We start from the raw sequence: 15,050 nt of genomic DNA on the forward strand, positions 1-15,050 counted from the left end.
CCAGTATTAGCTCTGGTGGGTTTGGGAAGGGCACTGAGGCAGGAGGAGACCTTCTGGGGTGAAGACAATGTCCACTGTCTTCATCCGGGTGTGGATGGCTGCACAGGTGTGTCACAGACATAAAGGCAGATGTTGCACACCTAACGTACATACAATTGAACGTACGTAAACTGTTATCAATGAAAGTAAATGCAGCCATGACAACATGCCCCTGCAGGCAGACATTCACCATCCTAAAGTCTCCCCACCATCACCACAGCAACACAGAAACCCAGAATCTCATCACCAATTCTCAGGAAATACAGGGGACAGGGAAACACGTTTAATGACGCTATCGGGATGCAATCTGCATAAAACAGACTTTGCCAAGTCTATGGGACCCACAGCCTGATTTCTTAAACAAACTCAACATGCCAGGAAAACAGAGAGGAACCTGCAGGGGAAGCCACAGGTGGTGTCTGCACGAGGCAGGCATCATTTAGATCTAATCCCAACACAATGGAGACTGAGGTGGTCCTGGCGGTGAGGGTACTGCTGGTGACACATGACAGCAGAGACTTGTTCTTTACTCCGTGATGACAGTGCTGTCAACTCTAAGAAAAAGCATCCTTAGCTTTTAGAGATGCAGAAATCATCTGATAGCTGGCATTCCTTTCAAACTAACCTTGACACGGGAGAAGGTGTTTCCAGCTCAAACAAGAATGACCCTGAGTCAGGAGCAGCCGAGGCTGGGCAAAGGCACATGGGCATTCCTCTCTCTTGTAGATGTCTGAAACATTACCTACTTTAACAAGTTTTAAGATTATGATAAAAGGGTTTAGATTAAATTATCTCTCTAAAGGCCTCTAAAACTGATAATGTACAATTCTTTACAGGCAATGAACTGAATACTTATTAGTCAGAAAATACTAAGAATAGATGTTCAACCAAACATTTGGCATGACTGAGGAAGTTCACTTAGGTGGACATGACCCCACTTTATTACTGAGCAGAGAAACGAGAAGTGAAGATAAAACATGGCAAGCTTCCTGCAATCCACACTTCCTCCTGCTGAGTAGAGAGGGGACAGACCTAATAGCTCAAAACCAGGGGGTACCAAGCAGCAAGCCCAGCAAGGACAGGAAATCCATGTGGATGGGACAGCTGCCTGACAGGGTCCTCACAGCCCTGGCGTGGCCATGACCATGACCTGGGCCTGCAATTCCATCTCTGCCCCCCACCATGGCACTGATCCGACTACACCTAAGGTCCCTTCCAAGCTCTGGAATGCAGACTTGTTGGAAATTCCATGTGGAGCAGAAGCATGGGTCTGTCAAATCAGTGCTGTCCTGGGCAGCACCCTCATGGCCACCTGTCACTGGGGAAGGTGCGGCTTTGGGAGGACTGCGGCCGAAATGAGTGTGGATGTCCTGATCTGGCTGAGGAGGAACTGCCTGATGCCACATAGCATTTAAATGCATGGCTGACCTGTTGCAGACCCCATCACCTCCCGGCCTGATGAGTCCTGACAACACCCTGAACTTGGCCAGATCTTACCCTGCCCACCCAGGGCCTGCCTGTTATCAGCAATACGTGGACCAGAGGGCACATAACGGGACAGACTTCCACTGTACCACTTCCCAGGGAGGCACCGTGAGGGGGTTCATCCCTCACCTGCTGCCCTGGCATGAGAGGAGGGAGGGCAGGGCTCATGAGCTGTCCATCCATTCCGGGGTCCCATGGTCCTGGCCAGGCCTTCTCTACTGGCCGTACACGTGGTCCCCAGGCTTCCCACATGAGGCTAAAGGAAGGATGGAGCACATGGTCAGCCAAATGAAGGGTGCTGACCAGTCCTACAGACCTTCATGCTGGCATGTGACCCCAGCACACAGAGGACATCTACCAGATGCTGCCTCCTGAGGACGCCTGTCTCGGAATTTACCCAAGTCAGCAGAGGCAGTAGCTGCTGTCCTGAAGCATGACATTTACAGCAGCAGTGTCTCCTCCATGCTGTCCCAACGCATCCATAAACTAAAAACTGCACATTTGGGGGATTCCTTGCAGAAAACAAGCCTCCTCGGCCCTCCCTTTTATTCACAAAAGCATTTCTGAGGCAGAGAGACCACTGGGCCCTGCTCTGCAGTGAGATGTCACAGCACAGATCAGACAGCAGTTCCCAAATCAGGCTGCACCCAGGAACCCCTGGGAGCTTTAAAATTTAATGAGTTGGGGCCCCAGACCCCCTGGCTGCAGCAGTGTGAGGGTCACTCACCCTTTCCCCACATGGCCTGCTGTGTGGCCAGGACTGGAAAGCTGGGGTTAGGTCCTGGCCCTGGAGGGCTGCTAGGCAGGTTGGGTACTCCAGGCAAGGCTGAATCAGCCTAAAGCAATGACCCCAAGGATCAAACCACTACTCATTCTTTTTTGTAATCCTTAACAACACAGAAGGAGGTTCTTGTGAAGCTACTCTGGCCAAAAGTGGGCAGTGAGGACACCCCACAACCAGAGAGCAGAGGCAGGAAAACAGCTGCTGTCGGGTCCTGTGGTTCCTGTGCACGCCCTGCCCCTGAGACCCCCATTTGAGGCCTACATGACTGTAGGCACCCTGACACACACACTGCCTGGAAGTACCACCCACGCTCCACCTCTCACCAAGATGCCCGTTTTCCAGATCCCAGAATGAACCTGTTCTGGGGCCACTGGTCTCCCAGGGCAGCATGTTTAACCAAGGGAAACGGTGTCCTGGGCAGGGGGTGACCTGGCAGCCTGCATGGCTGAGCCCCTGGGAGCAGTGGTCTCAGTGCTCAGAGCCCTGACCTCACATGACTGGGGTTCTTGGGGCATCCTCCTACCTCATCTGTCTGGCACAGCCTCTGCCCAACTGGCAGGTCCGTCCCACAGCCCTACCCTGATTTAGTGCCTTTGGTGGAAATAGCCCCCTCTATGACGTGCGGTGACACTGGGGAGTCAGCCCCCAGGAATCCATACAGATGCAGGAGAGACTCAGCCTAATCAACAGCCATACTTTGTCCCTCAGGTGGTGACAGCAGGCTGTCGACCCACCCACCTTCCTGCCTGTCTTCACATCACTGCCATCTCACCAGACCACATCACAGGGTATGGAGAGCCACACTGGGTTCAATGGGGTGACCTGTAGAGCCCAGGACCCCAGGCCGTCTAATACCATTACAGAAACCTGGCCACAGCTCTAAATGGGTTCCTTAATAGAGGCCTAGACTAAGCCCAGTGTCTGAAAGTGCAGCACCTATGAAAACAATCCTGAGCCGAAATCCTGTAAAGCAAAGCAGTAACCACTGTTAATTTCTACAGACAAAATGTCTGGCATTTCCAGGCCCCAAAAATAATCTGAGGCTTTTCTGATACCTTAGAATACATCTTGCTAATGGATGCAAAAAATAAAGGACAGACACTCACAGACAAACATGTACGTACAAGCCCAGAGCTCTGCAGGAAGTGATGAGGCTTAAGCCCCTGATCCCTGCCCTGTTCCAGGAGACAGGAAGGTGGATGCTGCTGAATGCTGCTGATGCTGGAGACCAGGGACTCTGGCTTCCCAGGGCCCCTTTGTGAGGAAAGTAATAGGTGACCAAAATGCAAGCTCCGAGCTGCTGGGCAGAGAATCAGACAGACCCTCCAGGGGGCAGAGAGCCTTCAAACAGCTGGAGTAGGGATCCCTGGGTGGTGCAGCGGTTTGGCGCCTGCCTTTGGCCCAGGGCGCGATCCTGGAGACCCGGGACTGAATCCCACGTAGGGCTCCCAATGCATGGAGCCTGCTTCTCCCTCTGCTTATGTCTCTGCCTCTCTCTCTCTGTGTGACTATCATAAATAAATAAAAATTAAAAAAAAAACAAAAAACAAAAAAAACAGCTGGAGTGCTAGGTGAGCACCAGCTGCAGTGTGTGCTTGGTCCCTGGCTGCTGGGGGTGGTCTACCCTGCTGGGGACAGTCCATTCTGTGGGGATGGTCCACCCTGCTGGATGGCCCCTGCACAGCCACCAACTCATGCAGCCTGTGCACACTAGGGGCCCGGGCCTGTGGTTTCCTGTACTCTCTGCTTTGGCAATCCAGCCATTTTGTGATTTGAGAACTAGTATGGAGACCTGAACACAAAGGTTTTTTTCCACATCCTCCTTTTCAACCTTTCACCTGTGAATAAAAGTTCTATTCACCATGTAAGTTATAGTGAAAATCAACAAAAATCTCAGGTCTCTTTCAAAGCACTGTGCTTCACGGCCTCCCTGCGGAGTGGCTCCTCCCAGGACACGTGCGTGCAGACCTCAGCAAGGGCACTCTGTGCAGAGCCCAGCCTTGACCACGACAGAGGTGACATAGGCTCACAGAGTATCCAGCGGCAGGTCGGCATCTGACCCAGGTCTCTCCTCCCTGCACAGTGGCACCCTAATCACTGCATGCTGCTTAGCCCGGCTGGGGGGTGGTGGGGACAATGTGCTGGGGGGCATACCAGAAGAGCAAGAGAGCCCCCGGCTGGACCTCCTGCTCCAGGACAAAGGAAAGCTGGTGTGCTTGGCTGAGCAATGGACCCAACGTCCCATCTAGTCCACATGGACATGTCACCTCATGTGGCAAAAGGGACTCTCCAGACATGGTTTAAGGTAAGGCTTCTGAGAAAGGAGGGTCCCCTGGACATGCAGGTGGGTCTGATGTGATCACAAGGTCTACAGGAGGCAGGCAGAGCAGGGGGAAGGCAGCTACCACAAAAGGGCGCAGTGGTGTCAGAGGCTGGAGGCAGCAAGGAAAGGCCTCTCCAGGCGCAAGCAACCCTGCCCACACCCCAACTTTCATGCCACGAGACCATGGAATTGACTTTAGAACTGAGAGAATCAACGTGTGTTGTTTTAAGCTCTTCTAGTTTGGGATAATTTGTTCCAGCAGCAACAGGGGACTGGCACAGCTGGCAAAGTCTATACTGCAGAGTGGGGCATCTAGTCCAACTTACCAGCTGAGCATTGAACTCAGGGAGCATCACACAGGTGGCCCCCACCCAGAGGGGACAGAGCAGCTTGTTTACCACACCGTGTACATGGTGCAGTGGGAGGACGTGCAGGATCACATCGTGTTTACTCCACGCCCACTTGTGGACCAGCCCCGTCACCTGTGGGATGACAGCACAACCTCAGACAGGAGGGAAGGAAGGAAGCCAGCAGGCCGGTGAGGAAGAGGAGTGGGGAGGCTCACATTCTGGTGCCCTGCCCTTCTCAGCCTCTGAGGGTGACAGTGGTCATGTGACCATGGGTGTGTTGGCTTACTTTCAGACTCCCACGTCCAAGAACACTGCTGGACACGGTCAGGGCTTAGATGGGAGGGGGGTGTCCCAAGTCCTCCACGTATCTTGCTGGCTCTACCGCCAGGCAGTCAGAGGTGCTCCAGCCCGCCCGTGGGATCCTGGGCCTTAGCAGAGTCCACACTTGAACCCAATCACCCACCCTGCACCGCCTGTCTGGTTCTGGTGCCTCCCTCATCCCAGCTGAATGGTCACAGAACCCAGAGTTGGGTTTCTACCATATGCTTAGCTGTTACTGAGGAGCAGCGTGAAATGTGACCAGTGGAATCTTCTGCAAAGTACCAGTGAGGACGGCGCCCCGCATGCCTCAGTGACTGCTGTGGCAAACACATGTGACATACTTACCCCCTTGCAGAGACCAATCAGCAGATGGTCTCTCTGGACAAGTGTGTCTTCTCTGTCTCCTTACAGAGCAGACCTATCAATGGTGCCTTGCCTGCAGCCTGGACTCAGTTTACCCCAATGGAGGGGACCGAACTAGCCTGAGACCCAAGGGCACTGACCTCATACCTGATCTTTGTGGTTCTGAGACTCTATTTTACTGCTCCAAGCATACAAGAGTCTTGCTCGCACATACTCATATTTTTTGGAAGGAGGAAGGATATAAGTTATAGGTAAATAAAGCAGCTGGAGGGCTTGGCTGAGACACCGAGGCCACGGAACAAGATCCTTGAGTCCTGTGCGGGGGTTTCCCAGGTCAGGCCTATTTTGGTGCTGTCTCTGGAACCCTCACCATTGCGCACGGCCACAGTGCCATCCACTTGCTGCATAGCCCTGAGGATGCCTTGGTGGGCCCATGGGTCCCAGGGCTGCGGTCACTTCTGGCCGCACACGTCAGGGAGGGTCGGCAGAACAGTGGCAGCTATGGCACCACAGAGGAAAGCAAAGGCAAGCAGACCACCACCCCGGAGGCCTCAGCATGAGGCGCGCGAGCACTCACCATGGCCCTGATGTTGTGGTGAGTGCTCAGGACTCCCTTGGGCCTCCCCGTGGTCCCACTGGTGTAGATGATCATGGCACCACGGTCCCTCCAGTTCCGCTCCCAAACCTTCCCCTCCCCAGGCTCCTCCGCCGCCGCGCCATAAACCGTGGACGAGAGAGGCAGCAGTGGGACCCCCAGCTTCTTGACCACTGGGCGCAGGAGCTCCATGTACTCCTGGCCCGCAAGGACCACGGAGCTCCGGGAGTCCCGGATGAAATACTCCAGCTCGGCTGGGGGGTGCTTCTTGTAGAGGGGGACAGCAATGCCTCCGCTCATCCATGAGGCCCACTGTGCAACCACATAGGAGACGTCGTTGGAGCACAGGAAGGAGACCCTCTCCTCCTGGAGGTCCCCGCCAGTGCACTCGCGGAGCCTGCACACCTCCTGGGACAGGCGGAGGCTGTGGTAGTAAAGGTCCTTGTATGTGTGGTGGCCATACTGGTCGATGAGAGCAATCCTGTCTCCAAAGGCCAGGGCGCGGGTAAACACAGGGGCGCTCTTGTCAGGACAGGCGGCTGGGGCCGTGTGTAGGGGGCTGCTTCCGCCGCGTCTCAAGGGAGTCGGCCAGCGGGAGGCCACAGCACAGCGCAGGCGCCAGAAGGACATGGCCAGGTGGCCCAGCGTCACACCTATAGACATCCACTTGGGTACCTGGGGCGGGGCCGAAGAGAGAGGAGCAGTGCAGGTTACTGCCACCAGACCTGTTCCACCACAGAGCAGTGTGTGGGACACCTGGCCAGATGGGGTCTGCCTGGCTTCATCCAGGCATTTCAGGTGCCGTCCTGAAACAGGAATTTGCAAAATATATGAGATTCTAAAACAACTAAATTTGGTAAAACCAAGGAAAAGCAAATTCAATGCCCTTAAAGTAAATTCTGAATAAAATCTGAGCTGGGAAATCACGTGCAAAGAGGAGTAAGTCCTGAGGGCCACCAAGCACCCATTCTCTGTCCACCAGCGGGCAAAGCCTGGAGCCTCTGGCACACAGAGCTCAGATTCGCGGCTCGCTCCTGCTCTGCATGCTTCCCACAGGGAGGGCATTTGGCAATGAGGTGGCCTGAAGAGTCTCAAATAAAGTGAACATATGTGTCCCAAGAGTGTCAGCTTGGGTTTAGGCTAAGACATGATTCCTCCCTCTCCCCCGGCTAACATGATGATAAAATAACAGCCCAGTGTGGCCAGAGAGAGATGGGAGAGCCTGCTGGGAGAGGCTGTGGCTAGCCAGCCACCTACTGGAATGTCCTGAGCGCCGAGAGAAGGGAGAGCCGGGCAGCTTCCTGCGGTCTGTCTGAAGCTCTGGCCTTTGAGGGCCATTCTGGCTCTGTGCCCATGTCCTACTCTGGGACATGGCCTCACAGGGACATGACCCAAATGGGTGCACACTGTCCACATGGCTTCTGCAAGGACGGCAGTTTATAACCGAAGTTCAGCCCCATTCCAGAGGTCAGGAGCCTGCCAGCTACCCTGGACTCTGCCTCCTGTGTATCCAGAGTCAGGGTAGCCTGGGAGGTCAGCCACAGCCATTCACCCTGGCTTGAAATCCCCACCTGCACAGCTCCTTCAGGGGTTACCGTGCCTCTCTCCCTGGGCAAGTGCCCTGCCCCTTTCTGGGCCCCATGACCTGAAGCACATGAGTGGACACACTTGCTCCTCAGGCATGTCTCATGAGTACCACTCGACACTGACAGTGAGAAGGCACCTCTCAAACTACGAGTCTGGGCCTCATGACCTCACCTTCTACCACCCTCTTAGCAAACAAAGAGATCACCTTTGACCCCATGTCATGCACAAAAAATTCATAGCTGCTTAGCCTCCAGGTCAGGGACAGAGCCCAACCTGCACCATCTCTCCCGCAGCGAAGCACACATCAGCTCAGGACCACACACCCACCAATCCCGTAGGCAGAGGGCATTCCTGGGCCAGAGGGCACCTCTGAGTGCTACGGGCTAGTGGGATGCCTGGTGGCCCACCACACTGTCAAACAGAAGCCGTACATCTTGTGCCCCTCCTGCAGGCCCAGCAGAACAAAGACGCTGAGGAAGGACCCTGGCAGGGGCCCGAAGTGCCCCAGATGCCTCCCTCCTGCTCCGCCTCCCCTGCCCTCCACCCCCCACCCCAGGGACACACGGCGAGGCCCCTTTCCCATCAGCAGGCTCGCTCCCTGACAGATCCACACACCGCTCTCTCTCAGTAACTTGCTACAGGGGGAAACTAATGTGTTATTGTTTGTTATGTGCGCCAAACAGCTTTGTTCTCTGTTCTTAATTTAAAAACAGATTACACACAACACTTTATAATTACCTAACAAAACAAACAAGCTCCACGGCAATATGAATTGCCAGAACAGGGGGTTATGCTTTGAACGCGAGCCCCTCAGTGAGCTGGTTCTGGTGGCATTTATTTTTTAAAACTGGAGATGCTTCTGCTTCAGCATTAGTATTTTCTTCTACACACAAAAGACAAAAAACAAAGTTTTCTGGATGGTGGATCTAAGGGTGTTTGTAACTATCTATAGCTCTGATTTCTCAAGCGATAGGAGCAAACAGCCAGCAGCGAATGGCATTCTTCTATTCATTAGAACTACTGGTTCCTAAACAGTTTGTGTCGACAGTGACATCAGCCCTGCTGCCTGGACACTGCGCACCCGCAGAGAAAGCCAATTTGGGAAGGAAGGGCCGCCAGGTGCCAGCACCTGAACTCACAGCGGGTAGTTCCAGGAATAGATGCCCAGAAGAGGCCCTCTCAATGCTCCCCCAGAGGTGCTCGCCTGGAAGTGCTCGCCAAGAGGTACTTGGCAGGGAGACCACAGTCTACCCTGAGGAGATTGATGTTTTGGCTTGCTCAAGGCAGGGCCCAAATCCCCTGACCTTGAGGACTTTAGCTTTGTTCTGTTAATGAGCAAGTGATTTGGGGGTCACATACCTGAGAGACTCACAAGCCGCTCTGAAGGGATGGCCTCATCCTCCCACACGTTCTGCGGGAGAATAAGCAGCGCAGCCTCTCTGGAGGGGACTGTGGTGATATTTACCCAAATTAAAAGTTACTTTAGTTGTGAGGTACCCCCAGGTCCAGAACGCCCAGGAAGAGACCCCACCTTCCGATCACGGGGCCTCATTTGGTCACAGGGCTGGCTCCCCATCTCCCCTAGCAGCACAGCCTGGAGAGACACGGCCACCAAGGACATGCAGTGAGGCCATGGGGCTTTCTGTCTCAATGGCCCAACTTCACAAAACTGGTCTCTGCACATGGGCCAGCCCGGGAGAAGCAGCGTCACTGTGCAGCAGTGCAACAGAACCTCAGCCAACAGCACAGAAACCCGCATTTTGGGAAACAGAGCGTCCCCTCCTCCCTCCGGGGACACTCTCAGATTGCCCCAGCTGCAGGTGTCCGGCCAGAGACGTGGCAGAGACCATTGTTACCTTAACTGTGAGACTCCAGGGCAGACCACCAGCGCACGTGGGCCTCTCGGAAGCCTTGCCCAACACGCAGCGCTGCACCTGTGGTCTCCCTCAACACACCCCTGGGCGTCTGCCCCATTCCTCCTGGTTTCTTCACGTGTGGAAGCCTTCACGTCCCCATGTAATAACAAGACTGTGGCACAGCCAGTGCAGGGACCGTCGGCATGCAAGGGGGACCCAACGGCTGCAGCACCATTAGCCTGGTGCTCGCCAGGGAGCCCCGCGACAAAGATCACTTCATAAGTGATACTTGCATTCAAACGAAGGTGGCTGGTTTCAAAATGAATAAAATGGCACCTGATGGGCCGACGCCAGCCTGCCCCACGCCCCCCAGAGCCTGAACATAATGAGGAGCCCAGCACTTTCTGTCGTCTGCTGCCTCAGTGGCCTGGGTGCGAGTGGACCGCATTCTCCTGGCGGCGGAAGGCATTCATTTCAACACCATGCCTGCGGGTTTCGGGGGCTGTTTTCAAGGTTATGTTTTTAAGTGACAGACTTAAAACATTCACGCTGCATTCATGAACACTACATTCAAATCAAAACACTGAAAGGGAAAGACACATGCTTAAACCCATATCCGTATTAGGAAGTCAAAAGCCGTCTCAAAAATGCCATAACAAACCATGAGAGACACCTAACTCTGGGAAACGAACAAGGTGGAAGGGGAGGTGGGCGGGGGATAGGGTGACTGGGTAACGGGCACTGAGGGGGGCACTTGGCGGGATGAGCACTGGGTGTTATGCTATATGTTGGCAAATCGAACTCCAATAAAAAATAAAAAGAAAAAAAGAAGAAAAATTATCCAAAAAAAAAAAGCCATCTGGAGGGATAAGGCTTGCAATCCCAAGTCTGGCGTCCACTCCAACGACTGAGTCGGCCTCGACAAGGGTAGGTGCCGGGGCATGGGCCCTCTGGTCCGGGTGGTCACCTCCCGCCACCGCCCCCATGCTCCCACCTGGGCCCCTGGCACAACATCTCCCCACATGAGGGCTCTAACTCCTCACCCCTTCTCTTCCCAGCAAAGTCTTCAGTCTGGATCACAGTCTCCCCGGCCTCCCAGAAGGGGGCTGCTCCCAGGGCCTTCCAAGCACCTGGCCCCCTGCGGTCACTGCCCATAACTGGAGCCCCTGGCCCACACACGGGGGCCAGCCCCCCAGGTGTGCAGGTGCACCCCCCCCACCCGGCTGGCCCTCCCCTGTCACCCCCATCCCAGCCCCGGCCCCCAGGTGTGCAGGTGCACCCCCACACCCAGCTGGCCCTCCCCTGTCACACCCGGCCCTGGCCCCCAGGTGTGCAGGTGCACCCCCACACCCGGCTGGCCCTCCCCTGTCACGCCCGGCCCCCAGTTGTCCAGGTGCACCCCCACACCCGGCTGGCCCTCCCGTCACGCCCGCCCCGGCCCCCAGGTGTGCAGGTGCACCCCCACACCCGGCTGGCCCTCCTGTCACACCTGCCCCGCCCTGGCCCCCAGGTGTGCAGGTAGAGCCGCACACCCGGCTGGCCCTCCCATCATGGCCCCCAGGTGTGCAGGTGCACCCCCGCACCCGGCTGGCCCTCTCGTCAGGGCCCCCAGGTGTGCAGGTGCACCCCCCCCCAACCGGCTGGCCCTCCCCTGTCACGCCCATCCCAGCCCCGGCCCCCAGGTGTGCAGGTGCACCCCCACACCCGGTCCTGGCCCCCAGGTGTGCAGGTGCACCCCCACACCCGGCTGGCCCTCCCGTCACCCCCGCCCTGGCCCCCAGGTGTGCAGGTGCACCCCGCACCCGGCTGGCCCTCCCCTCACGCCCGCCCCGGCCCCCAGGTGAGCAGGTGCACCCCCACACCCGGCTGGCCCCCAGGCGTGCAGGTGCACCCCGCACTGGGCGCAGGGTGGGGAGCGGGGAGCGGCCTGAGCGGCACAGGAGCGGCGGCCCGGCCGGGTCCCTGCACGCGACCCCGGCCACCTGCGGGGGTGGGGGGTGGCGCGGGGCGGAGGGCGGAGGGCGCCCTACCTGGCCGGAGGGACGCCCGCTCCTCCTCTCCCCGCGGCAACTCGGGGCCGGAACCGGAACCGCGGCTGCGTCCCTCCCCAGCGGGTCCTCCGGGAGCGGCGGCGGCGGAGGCGGCAGTTCCGGCGGCGGTTCGGTCCCCCGGCTCCCCCGCTCCCCCGCTCCCCCGCTCCCCGGCTCCCCCGCCCCGCCCCGCCCTCGTGCCCTGCGGCCGCGCTGCCTGCCCCGGAGCCGACCCTCCCGGAGAGGCGAGACCAGTGGGCCGGTGTGCTGGGAGAGAGCGGCTCCCGGCTCCGGAGCGGCGGGGAAGTCAACCGAAGAGGCTGCAGGGCTGCGGCTGGCTCCTGCCGGGGCGGGGAGGGCGCGGGCCCACGGGGGGCAGCTTCCCCGTTCTGCAGGGCAGGGGTGACCCTAGAATTCTTAGGCTGAATCCTAGGCGCCCCGCCCCACCCTGAGATGCTACCAGCAGGCCGACCCCAGGAGGTGCTTGGTCATGGGGACCCTCCTGCCCTGACAGCAGAGGCCCCGGGGCCCCCTTGCCCTTTGGGGGGACACAGACCTTGAACCGGGAAGCGGGTCCTCAGCGAGTCCGAGTCCGCTGGTGCCTTGGTCTCCAGCTTCCATCTGGGGGACTGTCCGCAGCAGCGGTCGGGGGGCTCCCCACCTCGCCTCTGTGCCGGGTCAGACAGACTCGTCCTTCCTTTCCACCTCACGCCCAGTCCTGCCTGGTTCTCCTTCAGAACCTCTCTGGGGCCGGGAAGGCCTGACTTCACTCCCGGGGACTGAGGCAGCCCCTCCTGGCCCCAGCAATAGACGGGCCCAGTGGAATTCTGAGTCCCATCCCCACTGCCCCCGGGAAACCTCCACCTGCCGGCATCCCCGGGAACATGGAAGCGGTGGACTGTCTGCTGCCTTGGCTCCTTTGGGAGGAGATGTGGATAATCCAGGGAAAGTCTGGGCATCCAAGAGCGACATAGGAAAGGATCAAGGGAAAGGGGGGTGACTCCCTCAAAGACCATGGGAGGACGCGTGGCCATGGCAGAGCATGACATCCTAGGAGGCTGTTCCCTGTAGCTTTTACAGATCACAGCAGCACAAACCTGTATACGGTGCTGACGCACCTTGGCGTACTCATGTCTATGCTGACTCTTGGAGGGATGGGGTGCAGGAAGGGTGTAGGGGGAGGGCTGAGTGTCCACCATGGGAGCACTCAGTGACGGGTGGCTGTGGAGACCATGCAGGCAGATGGAGGTAAGTTGTGTCGCCTCTGTGGGCAGAAAGGGGACAGTGGTCCCTCAAACTGTGTGGAACTGTGATAAACAGACTACAAAAGAATTCCTAAAGGGGGTGGGGACAAGGACTTCATGTAAACTGCATGACTCCTCAGACCTCGGGATCACCTGCCCAGCACAGCCACCGTGGCTGTATTCTCACCTCTGGCTCCTACACACCAAAAGGACCCCCAAGGGAGGGCTCTCCAGCAGGCCCACTGGGCAAGGACGTGGGTCACCATCCACACGGAAACTGTCATGGCCCCAGCCTCCCCTGACCAGCACAGGGCCTTCAGTGTCTCCATGGGCCCCTGGCCTCCTGGAGGTTCATGAGATGGGCGGGTGGGTGTTGCAGGCACTCGTGTATCCCCAGCTGTGTTGCAGACAGACGGATGCAGGCACTCCCGTGGCTCATGGGCTGCGGGGTGGGGGTGATGGTGAGTAGGTGGACAGGTTGTATGCCGTCTGTGGTTGTGGCCTCAATGTGGCCCCCCTGCCAGAGTTCACATATTGAAACTCTGCCCCTTATGTGAAGAAGTGGGGTCTTTGCGAGGCAATTAGGACAGACGAAGGCGTGAGGCAGAGCCCCATGATGAGTCCCAGAGAGCTTGCCTCCTGTATGCTTTCCGCTGTGTGAGGACACAAGCAGGCGACAGGCCCTGGCCAGGAAGCCGGCGCCCAACCGTTGGCCTTCTATCCCTCAGGACTTTGGCCGGACCGTGGGAAGTCAAAGTCTGTGGCACTTTGTCAGGGCTGCCCATGCTGGCTGAGGCTGACAGTAAGTGCTCTCTAGAATCAAGCCCGGCAAGGTGACCACGACGGCTTTCAAACATGGAGGAGACTCTGGGGCCCCTCTGGGCAGGTGCTTCCAAGCAGGGGTCCAGGTAGTGAGGCAAGGAGCTGTGTGACTGTCAGGCAAAGGGCAAGACTGTCATGACTGCCTTGCACCTGTCCCCACACACGAACAGGGAAGTCCTGTCGCCTGTCCCTGCTCACATGCCTACCACATGATGGAGCTGAGATTTCGAACACAGAACCCAGTCCTGTCCCTCTGCTGCACTCCTCCCACCTTCTCATGGCTGTGAGGCTGGGTGAGCCACCAGACATGTGTGTCCCTTGGCTTAAATTGAGACTCTCCCCCACACAATGCCAGACCAATGACTTCCATAAGAAGTCCTCTCCATGAGGTGTGCCCTCAGAGATATTCATGGCCTGGCGAACACTGGGTTGCCATGAAAAGACAAGAGGGAAGCCACACAGAACCCTAGAACTGCTTATGACCACCTATGTTCTAAAAAAAAATAGCATAAAGTACTTTCTCAGGGCACCGGGAGGGCTCAGTCGGTGAAGCGTTTGCCTTCAGCTCAGGTCATGACCCTGGGGTCCTGGGGTTGAGCCCTATATCAGGCTCCCTGCTCAATGGGGCCTGCTTCTCCCTCTCCTCTGCCCTAACCCTGCTTGTGCTCGCTATCTAATACATAATTTTTTTTGTTATGTACTTTCTGGGGCACCCAAGTGGCCCAGTCAGTTAAGCATCTGACTCTTGATTTCAGCTCAGGTCATGGTCTCAAGGTCATGAAATCAAGCCCCACGGGGGGCACTGTGCTCAGTGCAGAATCCACTCGACATTCTCTCTCCTCCTCCTCTGCCCCTCGCCCCACTTGTACATGCGCTCTCTCAAATAAGTGAATAAATCTTTTTTAAAAATAAAGAAGTACTTTAAAAAATCCTAACATTCAAAAATTAGAACACAAAATTGCATGTGTGGTAGGGTTTCCCACTGCATGTGGGCAAAGCATATAGGACAGCATGAGAAGTGGAAGCAGGCGTGTTCTGAAGGGATGAGCTCCTGCATGGCCCCCCAGTACCACTCTGAGAGCCACACATGCTCCTCAAACCTGTGAATTGGTGGGGGAGCTGAATCCTACAGCTGGCAGGCCCATGTCATCCAGGGGCAGGTGAGCTCCTCACCTCCCCTGGAGACCCCCAGAGTCTCCCAGAGGGAGACTCCTACCTGTTCCAAACCTAGGTTGCCCGTGGATCTGACCC

The 15,050-nt window shown here is 57.0% G+C and overlaps 1 protein-coding gene across 14 annotated transcripts in view; it reads right to left on the reverse strand.

Moving 5' to 3' along the window:
• Positions 1–12,675, reverse strand: part of ACSF3 (acyl-CoA synthetase family member 3) — a 51,224-nt gene extending 38,549 nt beyond the window's left edge. For 7 of the 14 annotated variants that reach the window (XR_011996087.1, XR_011996085.1, XM_026004989.2 and 4 more), the window contains exons 1-2: positions 6,243–7,632; positions 4,958–5,113 (exon numbers count right to left, since the gene is read on the reverse strand). Coding sequence is in view for 11 of the 14 variants with exons in the window: in XM_026004989.2 (XP_025860774.1) it covers positions 4,958–5,113; positions 6,243–7,325 (1,239 nt within the window). In the remaining 3 variants the exon portion in view is untranslated. Of the gene's footprint in view, positions 1–1,653; positions 1,781–4,957; positions 5,114–6,242; positions 7,633–9,206; positions 9,324–11,733; positions 11,875–12,289 lie in introns of those variants that run through there. The other 7 variants (XM_072731332.1, XM_072731333.1, XR_011996086.1 and 4 more) reach the window with 7 other exon arrangements.
• Between the last annotated feature and the right edge of the window lie 2,375 nt (positions 12,676–15,050).

This window comes from Vulpes vulpes, chromosome 12 (assembly GCF_048418805.1).
Source record: "Vulpes vulpes isolate BD-2025 chromosome 12, VulVul3, whole genome shotgun sequence".
Lineage (NCBI taxonomy): Eukaryota > Metazoa > Chordata > Mammalia > Carnivora > Canidae > Vulpes > Vulpes vulpes.